This window comes from Zalophus californianus, chromosome 10, assembly GCF_009762305.2.
Source record: "Zalophus californianus isolate mZalCal1 chromosome 10, mZalCal1.pri.v2, whole genome shotgun sequence".
In the NCBI taxonomy this organism is placed as follows: domain Eukaryota; kingdom Metazoa; phylum Chordata; class Mammalia; order Carnivora; family Otariidae; genus Zalophus; species Zalophus californianus.
In genome coordinates, this window is record NC_045604.1 from 56,763,856 (window position 1) to 56,786,572 (window position 22,717).

General features: G+C 41.4%; 1 protein-coding gene across 6 annotated transcripts in view; it reads left to right on the forward strand.

Annotated features, from left to right (window-relative positions):
- The first annotated feature begins 635 nt into the window (after positions 1-635).
- The window catches only part of SCYL3 (SCY1 like pseudokinase 3), a 48,902-nt gene continuing 26,820 nt past the window's right edge, over positions 636-22,717 (forward strand). For 2 of the 6 annotated variants that reach the window (XM_027610124.1, XM_027610125.1), the window contains exon 1: positions 22,444-22,579. Coding sequence is in view for 4 of the 6 variants with exons in the window: in XM_027610120.2 (XP_027465921.1) it covers positions 6,323-6,487; positions 22,394-22,579 (351 nt within the window). In the remaining 2 variants the exon portion in view is untranslated. Of the gene's footprint in view, positions 1,431-1,590; positions 1,720-2,462; positions 2,559-6,272; positions 6,488-22,393; positions 22,580-22,717 lie in introns of those variants that run through there. The other 4 variants (XM_027610120.2, XM_027610119.2, XM_027610121.2 and 1 more) reach the window with 4 other exon arrangements.

Sequence of the window (22,717 nt, forward strand, 5' to 3'; positions counted from 1 at the left end):
TCTCAACTTTCTAGTGCAAGGTGGTGGTCACTCTGCCCAGAACTGTATTCTCCAAAGTGGTAGTCACTACCCACAAGTGACTACGGAGCATTAAAATATGGTTAGTCCAAATTGTAAAAAATACACATCAGATTTGAAGACAGTACCAAAGTGTAAAATATCAACAATTTTTCATATTGAATGCATGTTTAAATGACAATTTTCTGGATATATTGTTTAAACGTGTTAAAATTAACTTTACCTCATTTTTTTTCTTTTACTGTTTTTAATGTGGCTACTAAAAATTTAAAGTTACATAATGTGCCTTGAATTCAATTTCTATAGGACAGTCCTGACCCAGAACAGAGCGCTCAGCCTTTGTCACACTTATCCAGCAGATTAAATACTGTATGTCGGCTTCCTCATAAACATTTGTTCAATACACTTCTGAATAAGGAGCAAAATTTGGCCTATTTTCACTTAACCGCATGAAGAAATTGTGGGATGCTTATCCATCTTAAGCCTTTTCAGCTGCCAGAAACCTTTCAGCCACCACCTAAAAGTTTGGGATGATCAAATTATTTAGGTCAGCCGTCAACAGTGAGGATTAAGTAGAGCATTAAGTAGTTGCGATGAGAACAGGGAAAACTCAGTTTACTTTGAGTCAAGTCGTTTCAAAACTATTAGGTATATTCGCTTTATTCTCACAACATCCTATTAAGTAGAAACCATTAACATTACTAATAAGTACAATTAATATGACTAGTCCCAATTTACTCTTCGCTGAATTATGCGTAACTTCAAACTTCCCGTCTCAATGGCTTAAGCCGGAACAACTTCCACCTCCGCCAGCTTCGGCCGGTTTTCCGCACGACTTCGGCCCACGCAGCGCAACCAATCGCGCCCGCTGGGGTGAGCGACGTCACTCTCCTAAAGGTCCAGGCCAATTTCCATACTTCTCTTCTGCGCCCCGCCCCTTTACTATTTGTTAGAGGCGACAGCGGCCATTTTAGGTTCGGGCGGATATCAAATTAAAACTGCGCGTCTAAAGACCTAAAAATTGAAATCAAGACAAACTTGCAAGTTCAACTTAAACGCCAAGGAAGGAAACAGCTTCCCAGACAGACCAGGCCGCTGGGAGCAGGGAGTCAAGCCGCGACCGGCCCCCGCGCCCAGACGCAAGATGGCTTCGGCCTGAGAGTCACCTATGCGGCCGCTCTATCTCGGTTCCGGGTTCGTTCACCTCAGTGGTGGCGTCGGAGGGCTGGAGGCTGGCGTTCTGTCCGGTTTCCGGACCCATCTCTATGGTGTCGGAGGGAGCATACCCCCCGAAGATTGTGGGTGTAGTGGTCACAGCCTCACGGGGTAGGCGAGGGTGGTTGGTGTCAACAGGGGGCGAAGAGGGGACCGGAGCCAAGACCCTCGGCCGCCTCCCCGCCGCCCTCCCGCAGGTAATAGGGAGCCCTGCGCCGCTTCCTTCGTCAGTGCGGGACCGGGCCGCGGGGGAGGGGCCGGGCCGGGAGCAGAGGCGGTGGGCGCGCGCCCCACTCGCGGGTCCGCGCTCGGCGCGGCGTCGCTGCCGGTTGAGCTGTGCTCTCCGCCTCCGCTCAGTCTTTCCCTGCTTGTTACGGGGCGCCCTTCGGATCTGGGCTTCGTGGGTGACCCCCGCCCGGCGCGTTGCTGGCTGCCGGACCTAGCGAAGAAAGCCGCGGAGCCGGGCCTCCCGGGCAGGTGTGGAAGGTGAGGGGCCAGCGGGCGGGAGCTCCGCCCCCACCCACTCCCGGCGGTCGCGATGGGACCCCGTTGGCCCCCGGGCCGCCCTCCCCGCCGCGGGTCGGGCGAGTGTGCGCGGCCAGACGTAGCGGGGCGCCGCTGCCGGAGCGGTGGGAACCGGGGGGCGCACCCGCCCCGGGAAGCCGCCGGCGTTCTTGCACCAGGACGAGTGCCGGGCCCCCCGAGGCCCAGCTGGCTCTGTGCTTGCATAGTGCTTTTTATTTAGAATAAAGATGAAACATTTCTTGGAAGAGCGTGTTTAGGAAACCATGTGAATACTGAGTCGGGTCCTGAATTCCGGAATCACCGTTCATTGTAGTTAAGGACCTGTGTGCATATCCACGTAACATCTCAAATCCTAGCTGAAATCATACTTAGTTCTTTTGGTCCATAAAGGCTTCATTATGTATTGCTGGTCAGCTAGCAGTGCTGGACTGAGTTCAATACAGGGAATATGTACTTGAAACAGATCAAAGTAAAGGGCCAGGGTAACGTTATCACCAGGTAACAAAATATCAGTCAGTATAGGGTGTCCTTAGAACTCACAGTGCAAGCCATTGTCTTTGGAACCTCCAAGCAGAGACTGCTAGAACCAAGATCATCTCGATTAAATTTTGAGGAAGAAGAGAGAGTTCCCCAGATGACATGGATTTCTTAGTTGAGTGTATGAGTTGCCCGGTGACCTAGACAAGCGTTTGCATAATCCACAGGTGGCCCAGAAATGTGATGTGCTGCCCAAGTAAGCAAAAGGATGGAGGAAGATTGGTGAACCAGTTTTTAAAGAGAAGACCTTGATGCCTATTCAAGTCAGAAACTGCGTACCCAACATTTTATTATAGAGAGTGGGGATGGTAAATCTACAAAATAACCATGCTGAGATCACAATATTAGACTATCCTTTTGTGTCTTTTTGTGAATTTTTTTTCTTGTGACTTTATTTCAAAGCAGTCAACAGCACATCTTTTTATTGTCACCTAATAAAGTTTGCAATGGACGTAGGCTGTAATCCCTACTACTCAGAGCATTGCACTCCTGGTATGGGTAGACCTGTCAAGGTTAATCGTGCTTTCAAAACAGTAAAATGGCATCCTTTCTCTCAAGAAAAGGAGTCATTTCTTTTTTTTTCAAGTTGTATTTCTTAGTGTCTTAAGCCCAAAATATACACTGCTAAGAAAAATTACGGGTTTGAACCTCGTAAAGCTTTCATAACTCTAGATGTTGAAAAGCCCAGTGTTCCCACAAGGATGTATTTTGCTATTTAGAAATGACTACGTTGGGCGCCTGGGTGGCTCAGTCGGTTAAGCGTCTGCCTTCAGCTGAGGTCATGATCCCAGGACCCTGGGATGAGCCCTGCATGGAGCCCATTTTGGGCTCCCTGCTCAGGGGGGTAGGGGGGCTGCTTCTCCCTCTCCCTCTGCCACGCCCCCTGCTTGTGTGCTTGCGTGTGCTCTGTGTCAAAATAAAATCTTAAAAAAAAAAAAAAGACTAAATGTCCATTCCTATACCTCTGCTGACTTCCATTCATTCCACCAGAGCATCACTCCTCAGTCTTATCTCCTCTGGGGACTAATAATAAAATTAAACAAACACCATGATATTCTGTCAAGAGGATTTTCATTTTCTTGCAGTTCCTTATGTGTTGATTTTGGAGAGCTGTATTTTGTGGCAAAGAGAGAAGGAAGTTAGACTAGCCTCAGATACACACTTTTCAAAGTAACCCTTCTCTGACTAACTCCTCTAGTCTGACTGGTTTTACAGATGTGGGAGTTATAGATTTTTCTGCTGCTGAGATGGCAGTTGGTTTTAAAGAACATTGACCCTTTCAAGCTACCTCGGGTGGACCTCTGGCTCCCCCTGATTGTAGGGGTGTCAAGGAAGCAGGGAGGAAATGGATTTGCAGCTTTGCCTCCCGACGCCTCAAGATGGAGGGTAGTAATGTGCCCCTATAAATCTGACTAAGCTGCTCCCAGCCTAGGCTTTTCCTTCTGCTGTCAGCTGCCTTCCTCTGCTTGCCAAGCTTCTGCTGCTTCGTGGCTTTGGCTCGCCATAGCCCTGACTCTACCTCATAGCATCCTTTTACCTTCAGCTAATGGAAGTATCACTTGTTCATTCAGATTCCTGAGGCAGGCAAGGATCTGCCCATTTGAGCTCTTCTTCCAGGCCATGGGTCCTAGGGATGGCTCATGTGTGCATTGACTGCCCTTTGGCCCAAGGAAGGCGCCTGACCCATTAACTATGCCCTAGAGGAGAGGAGCAAGGCCCAAGTACCAAACATGACCCTCACAGTTCAGTGGGGGGATTGTCACAGTAGGGCAGGCACCACACCATCTCCAGAACAAGGGATTTAACAATAGTTGCTTTTCCCTGTGAGCCTACATTAACACTAATTTTATTTATTTGTAGTCCTAATAGAGACTGGGACATATAGTTGAGATACGTGGCATTTTTAATACTGTTTTTTTTTATTTTTTTTAATTTTTTTAAAGATTTTATTTATTTATTTGAGAGAGAGAATGAGAGATAGAGAGCACGAGAGCGAAGAGGGTCAGAGGGAGAAGCAGACTCCCCGCTGAGCAAGGAGCCCGATGTGGGACTCGATCCGGGTTCTCCAGGATCATGACCTGAGCCGAAGGCAGTCGCTTAACCAACTGAGCCACCCAGGCGCCCTTTAATACTGTTTTTTTACCCCTACTGTTCTTAAAGTGCAGAGTATGTAGCAACTCAGCGGGTTTGTTACAAAGACGACTTAGTTCTTATCCTCAGAAGTATTCTTGGATTTTGAATAATTTCAATTTTAGATAGCTTTAGCCCTTGTACGTGTTGTGTTACTTATACAGCGATGTATGTGGGTCTGTAGGCACTTGGAATTCTCTGTTAAGTATGTGTCTTGAGCAGCATTTCATACTTTGGTCACCCAGAGTGTTGTGTGGAACTTCACTAAAGTGGAAAAAAAAATCTCAGTAGTGGGTCTGTGTATGATTGTTGGGTGTATATTTATTTAAAGGATGGGATTTGTTTAACTGAAATTTTTAAAGATCTTTGTAGAATGTTTGGCCGTGTTATTTAGAACTGGCAACTTATTGCTACATTGCCAGTTAAGAACCCCCTTTAGGTTTTAGTTTTTTACACTATGGTAAAGCCAGGACTGCACACTGACCCACATTTTGCAAACATACGTAGTTTGGCCTCTACGGGTTTAAAAACATTTGAACCAACATTGAAAAATAGAGAAATTTCCATGTAAATCTTCAGGCTCTTGGATCCTTAGGGTAAATGGTGTGGTCTGGCAGCGCTGGTTGGACCCTGGGAGGCTGCGCGTCCTCCTCAGGTGCCTGCCACCCTCGGTAGGCAGCCCTGTGCTATTCTACGGACGCCACGTCCACAGTCCTCCCATAACCATGGGAATTTGTACCTCCTTTGCAGAGAAAGATATGTTTTTATTGTAATAGACTGGGGAGGTGCAGGCATGTGTCCGTCTGCCTGCCTGGGAATTACCCGTGATCTGACACCTACCGCAAACCTCTATTAATACTCGAGCATGTTTTTTCAAGGCTTTGTGTGTATGTGTCTTATGTGTCTGTATAGATACATGCATAGATGGAGACATAGATTTATAACGTATATTTCTTTTTGAAACAGCGTTATTCAAGTATAATTGACACATAATAAACTGAACATATTTTAAAGCGTATGATTTTATAAGTTTTGGTATTTGTAATCACCCTTTACCATAATCAAGATAATGACTCTGTTCCCCCCAAAGTTTCCTTATAGCCCTCCGCAGCCCTCTCCTCTTCCTGGGGCCCCACCCCAGGCAACCACTGATCTATTTTCTGTCGTTATAGGGTAGTTTGCATTTTCTAGCATTTCCTGCATGTGTGGGTTTTTTAGCATTTGGGATGATACAGTTTTGCACTGCCCCCTTTGTACTTAGCACGAGCGTGAGGAGCAGTGAGGATGTACTCTGTTGTGGTCATTGCCCTTTGTGTTCAGTGAGTTGTCCCTTTCCTTTCCCCTTGTTCTGCTGGTGTTCGCGCTGCTTTGCTTGGCCTATATGAGCGCTGCACTTGTTAACATGTTTTTCTCATTGTTAGAAATGCTTTCTAGGTTGTAATGTTCTTTCTATAATTTTAAGCTGTTGTTTTATATACTATTATACAGAAGTTTTCTCACTGATGAATTATCAGATTTTGTAACCCTTTCCTGTGAGGTAGGGTATGTGCATGGGTTAGGGAGCATAGATGATCTTACCCTGGTTTTGATCACCCTTGCACTCTGGAAGGGTCTCCGTGGGAGGGGAGGGGGGCGTTTAAGTGCATTTTCTCTAGAGCTGTTGGTGGTTCCTTGACAAGCATGGCTGGCAACTGGCTGAGCATTTCCCATTTTTATCGCCAAATGGCCTAGTTGATGAGGGTCGGAGAAATGAGTGGGTTTGAGTGGCTGGGTCTGGGTCCCTGGGATCTCCAGCACGTGTTGCAGACAGAGACCCATGTTGGACGGTGTTTTCTGTTTTCTTTCAGCTCTGCTTGGCTTTGTGGAGGAGCTACAGCACCGCCTCACTGCGTAAGGGATGGGATCAGAGAGCAGTGCTTTGAAGAGCTACGCGCTGAAGGAGCCACCTTTCACCTTACCCTCCGGACTTGCCGTGTACCCCGCTGTTCTGCAGGATGGCAGATGTGCTTCTGTCTTCGTGTATAAGAGAGAAAATGAAGACAAAGTTAACAAAGCTGCCAAGGTACTGTGATGGGTGACGGCTTCATAGTTAGAGCTTCCTACCCTCTCGTTTTCTGTTAAAAAATATGAAATTGAAATTACTTAAGGTCAAAGGAGGAAGATCATAAGGAATAGTGTTTTTATTCATATCCTTTAAGAACATAGTTGTCCTTACTTCATAGGATAATCTCCCAATTTGCATGACACAGTCAGATACCACAGATATAGCCAAAAGGCTTCATAAAACTCGGTGTGATAACTTTTATCATCATATTTTTTTTAGTGAGAAAGTTTGGAACGTAATTTTCCATGGCTAATATGAGGTAAAGGAAGTTACTCTAGCTTAGCAAAAACCTCTGAGTATTGACATTTGGGGAAGTATATTTTAGTATATTTTTTAATTTGTAAAATCTATTATTTATTTTTATTTATTTTAATTTTTAACTTTTTAATTTTGTATTTTAGTTTTTAAATTGGAGTGTAGTTGACACACAGTGTTACATTAGTTTAAGTTGTACGACATAGCGATTTGACTTCTCTCTGCAGTATGCTGTGCTCACCGTTAGTATATTGATGATGGACCTAGAAATAAAATATTTTAGAAGCTGTGACTACTGTTTTTTTCTTTTCCCGAGGTATTGTGAGGTCCCCAGAAAGATTGTTGAGCTGGAGTTTTGGGCTGGACACCCCAGAAAGAACGTTGGACCTGGGCTCTAGTTCTTGCTGAGGAGCCTTAGATCATTCACTTCCAGAGGCTTCAGTTTCCTCTTCAGGGAAGAGGTCCTCCCATTTTGTACCTTCTGGCTGCTGCTCCTGGAAGGGCACCGTCAGGGGACCCCAGCCTCGTATCAGAAAACATGATTGTACCTCGGAATATAATTCAGTAGGACAATCCTAAGTGTCATTTTGAATTAGAGAAAACAAAGGCGTTAGTTGGTATTTCCTTGGATATTGAACCATTCAGATTATCTTCAGGAAGGTTCTTCAGGGGACGCAGAGTTGTGGCTGTTCAGTGTTAATGGCAGGCATGCTATTTTCAGATGGACCTAGAGCTTTGTTTTGTTAAAATTATGATCTGTATTACCATGAGTCCCTTTGTGCTAGCAATAAGTAGGAGACAGGGATATCTATTTTAAATGGCTTTTGCCTTTTTTAATGATTATAAAGGGTTCTAGTATGTATCTCTATTAGTAATACAATTTCAGCATTTTATTGGTCACATCAGTTCATTATTTGATGTTATGTCTTTGATCAGGCATGAAGTTAACAGTTATGGTGCCTAAGGAAAATATTCCCCTTGGGATGCATTTTCTGTTAATAGTGGTAAAAAAGATAGCTGGCTATTTTGTTGCTAAGTAATTTTGCTTTTTGGTAAGACCATGTTTTTGTCTTTTCCATCCCATCCACGTACTATTAATACTTTTTATTGTGATTTTGCAAAAGATAAAATGCTTTGCTTCACTGTCATATTCTTATATGCAATTCATATCTGACATACTTCAGGCTATTTTCATTTAATGAGATTGCACATTTTTTTAAGTAAAAGAATTAGAGTGATTAGGATAATTATTACTAGTGAAATACTAGAGATTTGTCATCTTTCTTAGTTTTTTTTATAAGACCATAAGATTTTTTAACATTATATTACTCTTTATGGTGTATGTACCAAGAAAGTTTGAACAACCCAGATCATAAAGTTTTTTTGTTTTGTCTTTTAAGTAGGCTCTGCGCCCAGCATCAGGCTTGATCTCACAACCCTGAGATCAAGACCTGAGCTGTGATGAAGAGTCAGATGTTTAACCAACTGAGCCACCCAGGCACCCCCAGATCATAAAGTTCTTAAAGGAAAAAAGATCTGTCAATGTTTGAGGACTTCTGGGCGGGAGGAATTCAGAGCTTGAGAAGGAACATTTTTCCCCCCTTAGTACTTACTCTTCTCAACCATGGCTGAGTTTTTTCCAGTAGTTCTTACTTGTCTCTTATGTTCTGCAGGCCATCTTGTGGCTTTGAATACTTGACACATGAATCTGAGGAATTTGAAATGGCAACTAAACGATAAGGAGTTTTGAGTTAGATCACAGTACTTGAAAAAATATATCACGTTTCATCAGGTTTTAGGACCTTGATTTTCATAGATACCTGAAATATTAAAACACTATAGTTAACTCACCTCACTTTCTCTGAGTTCAGGCTCCCAGTCCTCCCTCTGATCGTTTTAATGACCACTTCAAGAGGATATACACTGTTTTCCTTGCAAATACTGTTAGGTTGTAAGTGTGCTCTTCCTCTAGTGTTATAAATAAAAAACAAGAGTCACAGTGCCCTGTGACCTCTGGAATAAGAAGAAACGCAGGCATAACCTTTGGCCACAAAACAGTATTAGAAATTCTTCGAGTCCATCAGATCTTCTCATTTTATCTTGAACTCATTAGCTATAATAGTAGGTTTTCTCCCTGGTGGTTATGACTCATTTCTAATGAATAGTCAATAAGGAATGATAACTCCTAAATCAGAATTTGGTTACTGTGGCTTGCTGTCATCTGAGTGCTTTGTTAGGGCCTCACGGGAAGGACAGACTCACAGAATGATTCCTGACTGTCTTCATGCTACCAAGGCAGCCACACTGACTGCAGGAATACGAACGTGGATGCTGTGCACCTGCCTGGGAGAAGGATGCTCTTCTTCATGAATGCTCTTGAATCTTAAGAGAAGAAGGAAGAATGGTTCTCCCTGAAAATTCTTGCTCTTAGTTTAGGCATCTTGATTATTTTGTCATATTTCTTCAACAGAGTGAAATTATGGCTTGCTTCCTGTCTAAAGACTTGCAAGTGAATTTGAGCTAAATAATGACTATGTTGTGTAGTTCTCAAAGTGAAAGAGCAAACCGAGATAGAATGGTAATGAAAAGCTAAGCCCCTAAGGCTTGAATTACTCTGCTATAGCTGATTCATAACCCATTCCTAAAAACTAGAGTTTATATTCAAGACTTGACTTTCACACCTAACATCTCTGTGTGGGCATGGATAAGTACAAATATGGACAGATTATCCAGTGCCACTCATTTTTTTCCCTGAAGATTTTATTTATTTATTTGACAGAGAGAGGGACCACAAGCAGGGGGAGTGAGAGAGGGAGAAGCAGACTCCACTGAGCAGGGAGCCCAATGTGGGACTTGATCTCAGGACCCTGGGATCATGACCTGAGCGGAAGGCAGAAGCTTAACTGACAGCCACTCAGGCGTCCCTAGGACAGATGATACTTCCAAGGCACTCCTTCCACAAAGTCCCCTTTCTCCACCAGAACAAGAGTCATTTATCTCTTTGGTTGATGTTAGTGAGAAAATCTCATTAAACTTAGCAGCTGCATCTTGTCACGCTAATTTTCCTGTGAATCTGTATGCATAATTTATGCAAAATATTGTGCGTGCTGAAGAGGAGTAACAAATGAGGTTATTGCTGCTAAGTTACGTGCCTTGTTCAGAATCATGCAATGAGTTATTCCTTCCTTTCTTCTTCATTAAACAAACAAGTCACTGTGGACCAAGAATTCTGCTGGGAATGTAGGGTTAAAAAAATAAGCTAAATGAAATTTATTATTTCATTTTTTAATGGGGTGAAATTTACAACTCTTTATTTTTATGCCAGTACTCAACCAGGTAGTATTTCTCCTGATTTACTAGTCTGCCCTGAGTATTAGAGGAATAAAAGAAGGCACATAAAACCCAAGGAAAATAATTAGAGCCCTAAGAAATAAAAGCTGAATGAATATTTTTTTTTCCTGAGCAGGCAAAAGTGAAAAGTTAGAAAGTATTTGATTTTTGTTTTGCAAATTATTTGAAATGATTCTTAAAATGCAAAAATATGAAAGAGGCTGCATAATTTTACTCAGAAACCATAGCTCAAAAGATACTGGCAATCCAAAAACTAATGATGTAATATATGGTGATTAACATAACAATAAAAAAATTAAAAAAAAAAAAGATACTGGCAAGAAGTTCTCTCCACTTAACTGTAGTCATTCAACCAGCTCACTAGCACAACTCATGGCTCCTCTGGGTCTTTGTTGTATTTATATGCATAAGTATGGATTATTTTAAAGGTATATGCACAAATTAATAGTTCATAATTGCTAAAGAATTTTCTTAATTATTTTTTATTAGAGTAACACAAGGGAGGGTAACAGCTTTCTTAAGAACAAACAAAAAATCCTATTGAAGCTATTCCTAGAGTTGTCAAAGTTTGAGATTATTTTAAGAAAAGAAACTAAACAAATCCATCTCCTCAGAAGATTCTCCTATAGTTTTACCTTAATAGACAAGTTTGAAGCAACTAATAGAAAATTTGTATCAGTGTTGTGTTACGGGCTCTTGTACGATCTCATATTCTAACAAAAAGGTATTTTGGAATGTTCCATACTGAGTGCTTATTTGTGAAAATGAAACCTGATGTTATATTGAGGATTTTTCTTCAAGTGAAATCTTCATTGGTCTCCCAGTTTGATGATTGATTTACCAGGCTTCCCCAGTGTCCAGTGGATTGTGCAGGGCAGACCCCAGAGATTTAAGGCCATGTAATTTTTTAGAAAGACTGGGTGATTTTTAAGGAAAACCATCATTCTTGCATTTTACAATTTTGTTGTAAATAAATGATACAGTTATTTCTTCCTGGGTTGGGAATTGTTTACTATCAAGTCTAACTGGAAAGTCTGCATCTGATAGGGCTGTTACAAAACCAAGCAGGGTAGGAAAGAAACACCGCAGATTTAACCTCTCTTAGTCAGACACAGCATTGCCATGTGTTTGTCATCCATCTTTGTATACTCTGTCTGGTTAGAGAACAGGACAATGAGAAGAGGTATGTATGGGGAAAATACTGTATGTTAGGGATTTCTAGAGTGGAACATCCATAACCTCGGGATTGTGCAAAATGATTCATTTCAGTTTGGGGGAGAAAATCAAAAATGTCTGTTTAAATTCACTTTTACTCTTTTCTTTCAGCACGTTCTATTTTATGGGGGTTTTATGGTATTTGTGTCTTATTTATATATGTAAATGAAAATGTGTATTATAGATACATATATGAGCTACTTATCTAATGTTTCTACTGGTGTGAAGCGTGTGAACAAAAATATTTATTCTTTTTGAAGGTAAAATTAAATTTATTTATTTATTTATTTTTTGTGATTCATTGTTTGTGCATAACACCCAGTGCTCTGCGCAGAACATGCCTTCTTTAATACCCACCACCAGGCTAACTCATCCCCCCACCCCCCTCCCCTCTAGAACCCTCAGTTTGTTTTTCAGAGTCCATCGTCTCTCATGGTTTGTTTCCCCCTCCGATTTCCCCCCCTTCATTGTTCCCCTCCTGCTATCTTCTTTTTTTTTTCTTAACATATATTGCATTATTTGTTTCAGAGTTACAGATCTGTGATTCAACAGTCTTGCACAATTCACAGCGCTCCCCATAGCACATACCCTACCCAATGTCTATCACCCAGCCACCCCATCCCTCCCACCCCCCACCACTCCAGCAACCCTCAGTTTCTTTCCTGAGATTAAGAATTCCTCGTATCAGTGAGGTCATATGATACATGTCTTTCTCTGATTGACTTATTTCACTCAGCATAACACCTTCCAGTTCCATCCACGTCGTTGCAAATGGCAAGATCTCATTCCTCTTGATGGCTGCATAATATTCCTTTGTGTATATATACCACATCTTCTTTATCCATTCATCTGTCGATGGACATCTTGGCTCTTTCCACAGTTTGGCTATTGTGGACATTGCTGCTATAAACATTGGGGTGCATGTACCCCTTCGGATCCCTACATTTGTATCTTTCTGGTAAATTTACACCCAGTAGTGCAATTGCTGGATCGTATGGTAGCTCCATTTTCAACTGTTTGAGGAACCTCCATACAGTTTTCCAGAGTGGTTGCACCAGCTTGCGTTCCCACCAACAGTGTAGGAGGGTTCCCCTTTCTCCACATCCCCGCCAACATCTGTCGTTTCCTGACTTGTTAATTTTAGCCGTTCTGATGGGTGTGAGGTGGTATCTCATTGAGGTTTTGATTTGGATTTCTCTGATGCCGAAGGATGTTGAGTACTTTTTCATGTCTGTTGGCCATTTGGATGTCTTCTTTGGAAAAATGTCTGTTCATGTCTTCTGCCCATTTCTTGATCGGATTATTTGTTCTTTGGATGTTGAGTTTGATAAGTTCTTTATAGATATTGGATACTAGCCCTTTATCTGATACATCATTTGCAAATATTTTCTCCCATTCTGTCGGTTGTCTTTTGGTTTTGTGGACTGTTTCTTTTGCTGTGCAAGAGCTTTTTATCTTGATGAGGTCCCAGTAGATCATTTTTGCCCTTGCTTCCCTTGCCTTTGGCGATGTTTCTAGGAAGAAGTTGCTGCGGCTGAGGTCGAAGAGGTTGCTGCCTGTGTTCTCCTTTAGGATTTTGATGGACTTCTGTCTCACATTTAGGTCTTTCAACCATTTGGAGTCTGTTTTTGTGTGTGGTGTAAGGAAATGGTCCAGTTTCATTCTTCTGCATGTGACTGTCCAATTTTCCCAGTACCATTTGTTGAAGAGACTGTCTTTTTGCCACTGGACATTCTTTCCTGCTTTGTCAAAGATTAGTTGACCATAGAGTTGAGGGTCCATTTCTGGGCTCTCTATTCTGTTCTAATGATCTCTGTGTCTGTTTTTGTGCCACTACCATACTGTCTTGATGATGACAGCTTTGTAATAGAGCTGGAAGTCCAGAATTGTGATGCCACCAGCTTTGCTTTTCTTTTTCAATATTCCTCTGGCTATTCGGGGTCTTGTCTGGTTCCCTACAAATTTTAGGATTATTTGTTCCATTTCTTTGAAAAAAGTGGATGGTATTTTGGTGCGGATTGCCTTGAATGTGTAGATTGCTCTAGGTAGCATTGACATCTTCACAATGTTTGTTCTTCCAATCCATGAGCATGGAATGTTTTTCCATTTCTTTGTGTCTTCCTCAGTTTCTTTCATGAGTATTTTATAGTTTTCTGAGTACAGATCCTTGGCCTCTTTGGTTAGATTTATTCCTAGGTATCTTATGGTTTTGGGTGCAATTGTAAATGGGATCGACTCCTTGATTTGTCTCTCTTCTGTCTTGTTGTTGGTATATAGAGATGCCACTGATTTCTGTGCATTGATTTTATATCCTGCCACTTGACTGAATTCTTGTATGAGTTCTAGCAGTTTTGGGGTGGAGTCTTTTGGGTTTTCCACATAAAGTATCATATCATCTGCAAAGAGTGAGAGTTTGACTTCCTCTTTGCCAATTTGGATACCTTTGATTTCTTTTTGTTGTCTGATTGCTGTGGCTAGGACTTCTAATACTGTGTCGAATAGCAGTGGTGAGAGTGGACATCCCTGCCGCGTTCCTGACCTTAGGGGGAAAGCTCTCAGTTTTTCCCCATTGAGAATGATATTTGCTGTAGGTTTTTCATAGATGGCTTTTATGATATTGAGATATGTACCCTCTGTCCCTAACTCAGAAGAGTTTTGATCAAGAAAGGATACTGTACTTTGTCAAATGCTTTTTCTGCATCTATTGAGAGGATCATATGATTCTTGTTCTTTCTTTTGTTAATGTATTGTATCACATTGATTTGCGGATGTTTTTATTTATTTATTTTTAAAGATTTTATTTATTTGACAGAGAGAGAGAGCGAGAGCAGGAACACAAGCAGGGGGAATGGGAGAGGGAGAAGAAGGCTTCCTGCCGAGCAGGGAAGCCCAGTGTGGGACTCGATCCCAGGACCCTGGGATCATGAGCTGAGCCAAAGGCAGACGCTTAACGACTGAGCCACCCAGGCGCCCCTGATTTGCGGATGTTGAACCAACCTTGCAGCCCAGGGATAAATCCCACTTGGTCGTGGTGAATAATCCTTTGAATGTACTGTTGGATGCTATTGGCTAGTATTTTGGTGAGAATTTTTAGATCCATGTTCATCAAGGATATTGGTCTGTAATTCTCCTTTTTGATGGGGTCTTTGTCTGGTTTTGGGATCAAGGTAATGGTGGCCTCATAAAGTGAGTTTGAAAGTTTTCCTCCCATTTCTATTTTTTGGAACAGTTTCAGGAGAATAGGTATTAATTCTTCTTGGAATGTTTGGTAGAATTCCCCTGGGAAGCCATCTGGCCCTGGGCTTTTGTTTGTTGGGAGATTTTTGATGACTGCTTCAAATTCCTTAGCGGTTATAGGTCTGTTCAGGTTTTCTATTTCTTCCTGGTTCAATTTTGGTAGTTGATACATCTCTAGGAATGCATCTATTTCTTCCAGGTTCTCCTATTTGCTGGCATAGAGTTGCTCATAATATGTTCTTATAATTCTTTGTATTTCTTTGGTGTTGGTTGTGATCTCTCCTCTTTCATTCATGATTTTGTTGATTTGGGTCCTTTCTCTTTTTTTTTTTTATAATAAGTCTGGCCAGGGGTTTATCAATCTTGTGAATTCTTTCAAAGAACCAGCTCCTAGTTTTGTTGATCTGTTCTACTGTTCTTTTGGTTTCTATTTCATGGATTTCTGCTCTGATCTTTATTATTTCTCTTCTCCTGCTGGGTTTAGGCTTTATTTGCTGTTCTCTCTCCAGCTCCCTTAGGTGTAGGGTTAGGTTGTGTATTTGAGACCTTTCTTGTTTCTTGAGAAAGGCTTGGATTGCTATATACTTTCCTCTTAGGACTGCCTTTGCTGCATCCCAAAGATTTTGAACACTTGTGTTTTCATTTTCATTGGTTTCCATGAATTTTTTTAATTCTTCTATAATTTCCTGGTTGACCCACTCATTCTTTAGTAGGATGCTCTTTAGCCTCCATGTATTTGAGTTCTTTCTGACTTTCCTCTTGTGATTGAGTTCTAGTTTCAAAGCATTGTGGTCTGAAAATATGAAGGGACTGATCCCAGTCTTTTGGTACTGGTTGAGACCTGATTTGTGACCTAGGATGTGAACAATTCTGGAGAATGTTCGATGGGCACTAGAGAAGAATGTGTATTCCGTTGCTTTGGGATAGAATGTTCTGAATATGTCTGTGAAGTCCATTTGGTCCATTGTGTCATTTAAAGTCTTTATTTCCTTGTTGATCTTTTGCTTAGATGATCTGTCCATTTCAGTGAGGGGGGTGTTAAAGTCCCCCACTATTATGTATTGTTGTCAATGTGTTTCTTTGCTTTTGTTATTAATTGCCTTATATAATTGGCTGCTCCCATGCTAGTGGCATCGATATTTACAATTGTTAGATCTTCTTGTTGGATAGACCCTTTAAGTAGGATACAGTGTCCTTCCTCATCTCTTATTACAGTCTTTGTTTTAAAATCTAATTTGTCTGATATAAGGATTGCCACCCCAGCTTTCTTTTGGTGTCCATTAGCATGGTAAATGGTTTTCCACCCCCTCACTTTCAATCTGGGGGTGTCTTTGGGTCTAAAATGAGTCTCTTGCAGACAGCATATCAATGGGTCTTGTTTTTTAATCAGTCTGATAGCCCGTGTCTTTTGATTGGGGCATTTAGCCCATTTACATTCAGGGTAACTTTTGAAAGATATGAATTTAGTGCCATTGTATTGCCTGTAAGGTGACTGTTACTGTATATTGTCTGTGTTCCTTTCTGATCTATGCTGCTTTTAGGCTCTCTCTTTGCTTAGAGGACCCCTTTCAATATTTCTTTTAGGGCTGGTTTTGTGTTTGCAAATTCCTTTAGTTTTTGTTTGTGCTGGAAGCTTTTTATCTCTCCTTCTATTTTCAATGACAGCCTAGCTGGATATAGTATTCTTGGCTGCATATTTTTCTCATTTAGTGCTCTGAATATATCATGCCAGTCCTTTCTGGCCTGCCAGGTCTCTGTGGATAGGTCTTTTGCCAATCTAATGTTTCTACCATTATAGGTTACATATCTCTTCTCCTGAGCTGCTTTCAAGATTTTCTCTTTGTCTCTGAGACTCGTAAGTTTTACTATTAGATGTTGGGGTGTTGACCTTTTTTTATTGATTTTGAGAGGGGTTCTCTGTGCCTCCTGGATTTTGATGCCTGTTTCCTTCCCCACATTAGGGAAGTTCTCTGCTCTAATTTGCTCCAATATACCTTCTGCCCCTCTCTTTCTTTCTTCTTCTTCTGGGATCCCAATTATTCTAATGTTTTTTCGTTTATGGTATCGCTTATCTCTCGAATTCTGCCCTCGTGATCCAGTAGTTGTTTTTCTCTTTTTCTCAGCTTCTTTATTTTCCATCATTTGGTCTTCTATATTGCTGATTCTCTCTTCTGCCTCACTTATCCTAGTAGTTAGTGCCCCCATTTTGATTGCACCTCATTAATAGCCTTTTTAATTTCGACTTGGGTAGATTTTAGTTCTTTTATTTCTCCAGAAAGGGTTTCTCTAATAACTTCCACGCTTTTTTCAAGCCCAGTTAGTATCTTTAAAATCATGATTCTGACTTCGTACTAATGTCCATATTGAGTAGGGCCCTGGCAGACGGTATTACCTCTTGTTCTTTTTGTTGAGATGATTTTTTTCGTCTTGTCATTTTGTCCAGAGGAGAATAGATGAATGAGAGAACAAAATGCTAACAGGTTAACAACATCCCCAGAAATATACTCTAAACAAATCAGAAAAGAGCTGAAACCAGGGGAAAAGAAAGGGAAAGAAAAAAGAGGAAAAGAAAAAGATAAAAACAAACAAAAACAGAACAAAAAAAAAAACAGAATATGATCAAATATGATCAGGCTGGTACATAGATCACTGCCACACACTAGATTTTGGGTGTATTTTGGTCTGTTAGAAGAAAGTTCCTCCTAAAATTTTAAAGAAAAAAAGACTTAAATGTGTACAAAACAAGGGTTGATACGATGAAGGGATGGAATATGACTGTAAAGATGAAAATTATAAAAAATTTTAAAAAAGGAATTGATAAGGTGTTTGAAAAAAGAAAGAAGAGGATTAAAGAAAAAAAAAGGGGGAGAGAATGTGATGAGGCAGGAGACTAGAACAAAGCCATACACTAGAGATTTAGGGTATATTCTGATCTGTTAGAAGAAATTGTATCTCAAAATTTTAAAGAGAGAACAACTTATATATATATATATATATATATGTATATATATATGCCATATATATATATATATATATATATATGCCAAAGATAAGGGTAACTACTATAAAGGGATAGAATATGACTCTAAAAATGAAAAATAAAATTTGTTTTTAAAAGGATTGATAAGATGTTGGTTGAAAAAGGGAAAAAGAAAAATTCAAAAAAAAAGTAAAAAAAAATTAACTTTGAAAGACTAATGAATCATGTTAAAAAAACCATGAATTCTATGTGCAGTATTCCCCTAGCGCTGGAGTTCTCCTGTTTTCCTTGATCGGTAAACTTGGTCTTGGCTGGCTGTTCGTGCTGATCTTCTGGGGGAGGGGCCTGTTGCCGTGGTTCCCAAATATCTTTGCCGGAGGCGGAATTGCCCCACCCTTGTCGGTCTGGGCTAAGTAATCTGCTGGGGTTTGCTCTGAGGAGCTTTTGTTCCCTGCAAGCTCTCGGTACAGCTTTGGGGGACCAGGGTGAAAATGGCGGCCTCCCAATCTCCGCCTGGGAGGAGCCGAGAACTGGGGCCCCACTCCTCAGTGCGCCCCCAGAGAAAAGCAGTCAGTCACTCCCGTCTCCCCGGTCTCCGGCCGCACTACGTGTTCACCCGGCCTGTGATCGAGCGTTTCTGTGTCTGGCACCCGACCCCGTGTGGAGTCTCCAAACCCAGCAGATCCCTGCGGTGCGCTCCCGAGCCCCTCCTCCCGGGGGAGGGAAGGGAGTCTCCCCGGATCTGCCGCTTGTTGGGTCCCTGCTGGAGGAGCAGTGGCCCGACTGTCACCGATCACAGTTTATGGCAACCCCGAGCTGAGAGCCCGTGCCTCGGCTCCGTCTCTGCAGCCGGCTTCCCTGCTCCGATACCTGGGAGCTCTGCTGCACTCAGGCACCCCCGGTCTTTCTGTGACCCCGAGGGTCCTGAGACCACACGGTCCCAGCAAGGGTTCCACCCCCCACTTAGCCACTGGGGGGGAGCCACTTAGCTCCCTCAGCGGAGCCGACTTCTAAAAGTTCCGATTTTGTGCCCTGCGGCTCTATCCCTTGCCAGAAGCGGCCGACGGAGGCCCCCTCCCCCGCCGTCTATCCTCCCGAGTATCGCCTCGGATTCACTTCTCCGCACGTCCTACCTTCCAGAAAGTGGTCACTTTTCTGTTCAGAGAGTTGTTGCTATTCTCCTCTTCGATCTCCTGGTGAGTTCGTAGGTGTTCAGAATGGTTTGATCCCTATTCAGCTGAATTCCTGAGACCAGATGAAATCCAGGTCTCCTATTCCTCCGCCATCTTGCTCTGAACAAAAATATTTAATGGTAACTTTTCTAGATTAATAAAATGATAAGTTGTAAAGATGGTGAAACATTTTTAAGGAGATTAAGTGCTTGATAAATAAAGAGGTAACTATTAAGAAAACAAGATCAACAAAAGACATCTAAGGTACTCATCCATTTAAAATGATGTTATGGCCCAGCGTGGAGTCTGTTTCTGGGATTCTTTCTCCTGTGAAGAGTGTGTGTTCTGCAGTCACTGGGTCTAGTGTTTTCCAAATGTCAGTTTGATTAGGTTGCCTGTGCTTTCATTTATTTTTTGTTTGTTTGCTGTTGCTAGTTCTGTTGATTGCTGAAAGAGGAGTTTTAAAATCTCCGACTGTGATCCTGGAATCGTGGAATTGTTTCTCCATTTCATTTTTGCTCCATGCATATTTTAAGGCTCTGCTCTTAGGAGCTTCCACCTTCATAGTTGTGATGTCTTTTTAATGAATTGTCCTTTTATTCTTTAAGAAATGTCCCATTTAATCTCTTGCAGTACTCTCTGTCTTGAAGTATATTTTCTCTGATAAGAATATATCCACTTTAGCCTTCTTATGCTTACTGTCTTAATGGTATATCCTATTCTGTCAATTCAGTTTCTATCCATTCACCTATCTCTGTCTTTATTTTTAAAGTCAGTCTCATAGGCAGCATATTGTGGGTCTTCCTCTTTTCCTAATTGGAATGTTTAAATTTTTTTTTTTTAAGATTTTATTTATTTATCTGACAGACAGACAGCGAGAGAGGGAACACAAGCAGGGGGAGTGGGAGAGGGAGAAGCAGGCTTCCCGCCAAGCAGGGAGCCTGATGCGGGGCTCGATCCCAGGACCCCAGGATCATGACCTGAGCCAAGGCAGATGCTTAACGACTGAGCCACCCAGGCGCCCCTTAACTGGAATGTTTAGATCATTAACATTTCATGTAATTATTAGTGTTGTTGACTTTTATTATTTGTTATTTGTTTTCTATTTGCTCCCTTTTGGATTTTGTTCTTCTGTTCCCCTTCTCTTTTTTTGGTTCATTTAAATAGCTCTTAGTATTTCATTTTACCTTGATTTTTCAGCTACATTTCTTTATACTTTTTAATGGTTGCACGAAGGATTTCGGTTTAATAACTAACTCTTAATCATCTATCTGTGGTTAGTATTGTACCAATCACATAAAACGTAGAAGCCCTGGAATCAGATAGATGTCTCCAGCCCCAGCCCTACTGTCCTTTTGTTACATACATATCAACTGTCTACACACACAGGTACACGGTTAACCCTTGATCAACACTGGGGTTAGGGGTACTGATTCCCTGCACAATCGGAAATTTGCGTATAAGTTTTGACTCCCCCAAAAACTTAACTACTAATAACCTACTGTTGACTGGAAGACTTGTTGATAATATAAACAGTCAATTAACACATCTAATGTGATATGGATTATATACTGTATTTTTACAATAAAGTAGGGTAAAGAAAATGTTATTAAGAAAGTCATAAGGAAAATCCATTTACAGCACTGTGCAGTGTTTATTAAAAAAATCTGCATAGAAGTAGACACACAATTTAAACCTGTGTTGTCCAAGGGTCACCTGTACATCACACACATTATAAACCTCACCCAGCAGTGTTGTGGTGTCTGCTCTAAATAGTCATACATATTTTAAATAAGAAGTAAAAACGTAGCCTTTGAATCAATCCTGATATTTACCATTTCTGATGCTCTTCCTTCATTTCTGGAGATCCACATTTCCCTTTGGTATCATTTCCTCTTCAGCTTGAAGAGCTTCCTTTAGCATTTTTTATAGAGCAGGTCTTCTGGCAATAAAACTTTTCTGTTTTCCATGATCAAAAATGCCTTTTTTTACTGTTTTTTTCCTGTAGGATATTTTTGCTACATAATTCAGGGTTGATACTGTTTTTTCTGCCAGTGCTTTAAAGGTGCTCCCCTTTGTCTTTTGGCCTCTGTGTTTTCTGCTGAGAAATTTGCATCATTCAAATTGTCATTCCCCTCCACATAACATGTTTTTTTTTTTCCAGCTGCTTCTGAGATTTTTTATTTATCTGATTTTCTCCAGTTTGATGATAGTGTGTATAGATGTAGTTTTCTTTGATTTATCCTGTTTGGTGTTCCTTGAACTTCTTAAATCTGTAAACTTAAGTATTTGGCTGAATTTGGAAAGTTCTCAGCCATTACATTTTTTATGTCCCGATTCTTTTCTTCTCTTTCTTGGGACTCCAGTTATATATGTTAGATAGATAGATAGATAGATATAGCTTTTGTTATTGTCACACAGTTTCTTGATGCTATGATCACTTAAAAAAAAATAAAGAACTTTTTCTCTTTGTTTTTCAGATTGGTTAACATAGCCAGATTCACTGACACTTGCCTCTACCATCTGCATTTGTTGTTGGTCCATTCATTGAATTAGTTTCTAATATTTTATTTTTCCGTCCTAAGACTTCCACTTATTTTAAATAACATTTCTTTCTCTGCTGAGAGCTTCTTTCTATTTATTTCCTAACTGTTTTCCTTTACCTCTAGGGAAGAATGGTTAAGCTGCTTTAAATTTTTTCTAATAATTCTAATATCTTGTCCATCTTGGGACTGATATTTGTTGGTTGTCTTTTCACTTTTTTATGGTTCTTTGTTGAGTAAAACTATTTTGGATTGCATCCTGGACATTTTGAATGTCACGTTGCATAGACTCTTGGTTCCGTTAAAATCTTCTGGAGATTATTGATGTTTTTGATTTAGCAGGCAGTTGATCCCCTTTGGTTCAGGCTTCAAGTCTTCTAACTACTCTCCTCCCACCCTTCCTTCCTGTGTGTGGTAGTTCAACCTCAGTTCATTTCTCAAAAGTTTGCTCCGCTGGTTTGGGTCTGTTTTGTCCATGCTTACTTGGTTCAGGAGTTAGTCTGAGACCTGTGTGGGTATACAGATAACCAGGGCATGTCCTTCTCCAATTCTCTCCCCTCTGGGATATCATCATACTCAGGCTTGTCTTGGCTCCTTTCTGTCCTTCTTCTAGCCAGAAGGATGGCAAGGTCTCTGTCAGTTTTAGCCATCTCTGCTACCCTGCTCTGCGAGCGGGGCCTGCCTTCAGTTCACAGCTGTGAGAAGGGCCAACCCGACACCAGAACACGTACTCCCACAGCTGTCTGTTCTCCTCACTTTGACTCCCCTGCGTAATCTGCGTGCTTTTTTTACTTTGCCAAGTTCTCGGGTCATTGTTTTTGGTACTTTGTTCAGAGTGTATGGCAGTAATCATTGGGAGGCCTGGGCTCCTAGGGGGCTTACACTGTCGTAAGGGAACCAGAAGTCTTTGTAGATTTATTTAAATGTTGGTAAGGTGAATGAAGTCAGAACAGGTCATAAATTTTCCTGTGCCTTATTTGAAGTTTAGGGGGGTAGGTGAGGAGCTGGGAGGGGCCTGAATGCAAGTATACATGTTCATACTCTGACTGCGATATGTCAGTCTGGTTCTGAGTCATTAACTCTACCAACCCTTCCATTTGTATTTTTAAAGCATTTGAAGACACTTCGTCACCCTTGCTTGCTAAGATTTTTATCTTGCACTGTGGAGGCAGCTGGGATTCATCTGGTCACTGAGCGCGTGCAGCCTTTGGAGGTGGCTTTAGAAACGCTGTCTTCTGCAGAGGTCTGTGCCGGGATCTATGACATACTGCTGGCTCTCATCTTCCTTCATGACCGAGTAAGTAACCTGGGCACCGTCTGCCTCACAGGCCTTGCTACAGGCCGGAGGGTTGATGTGTGTGCTAGTGCTTTTAAGTTATGGGAGGTACAGAAATCATAAGTTGCTATTCTTACTTGAGTCTTCCGGAGGAAAATG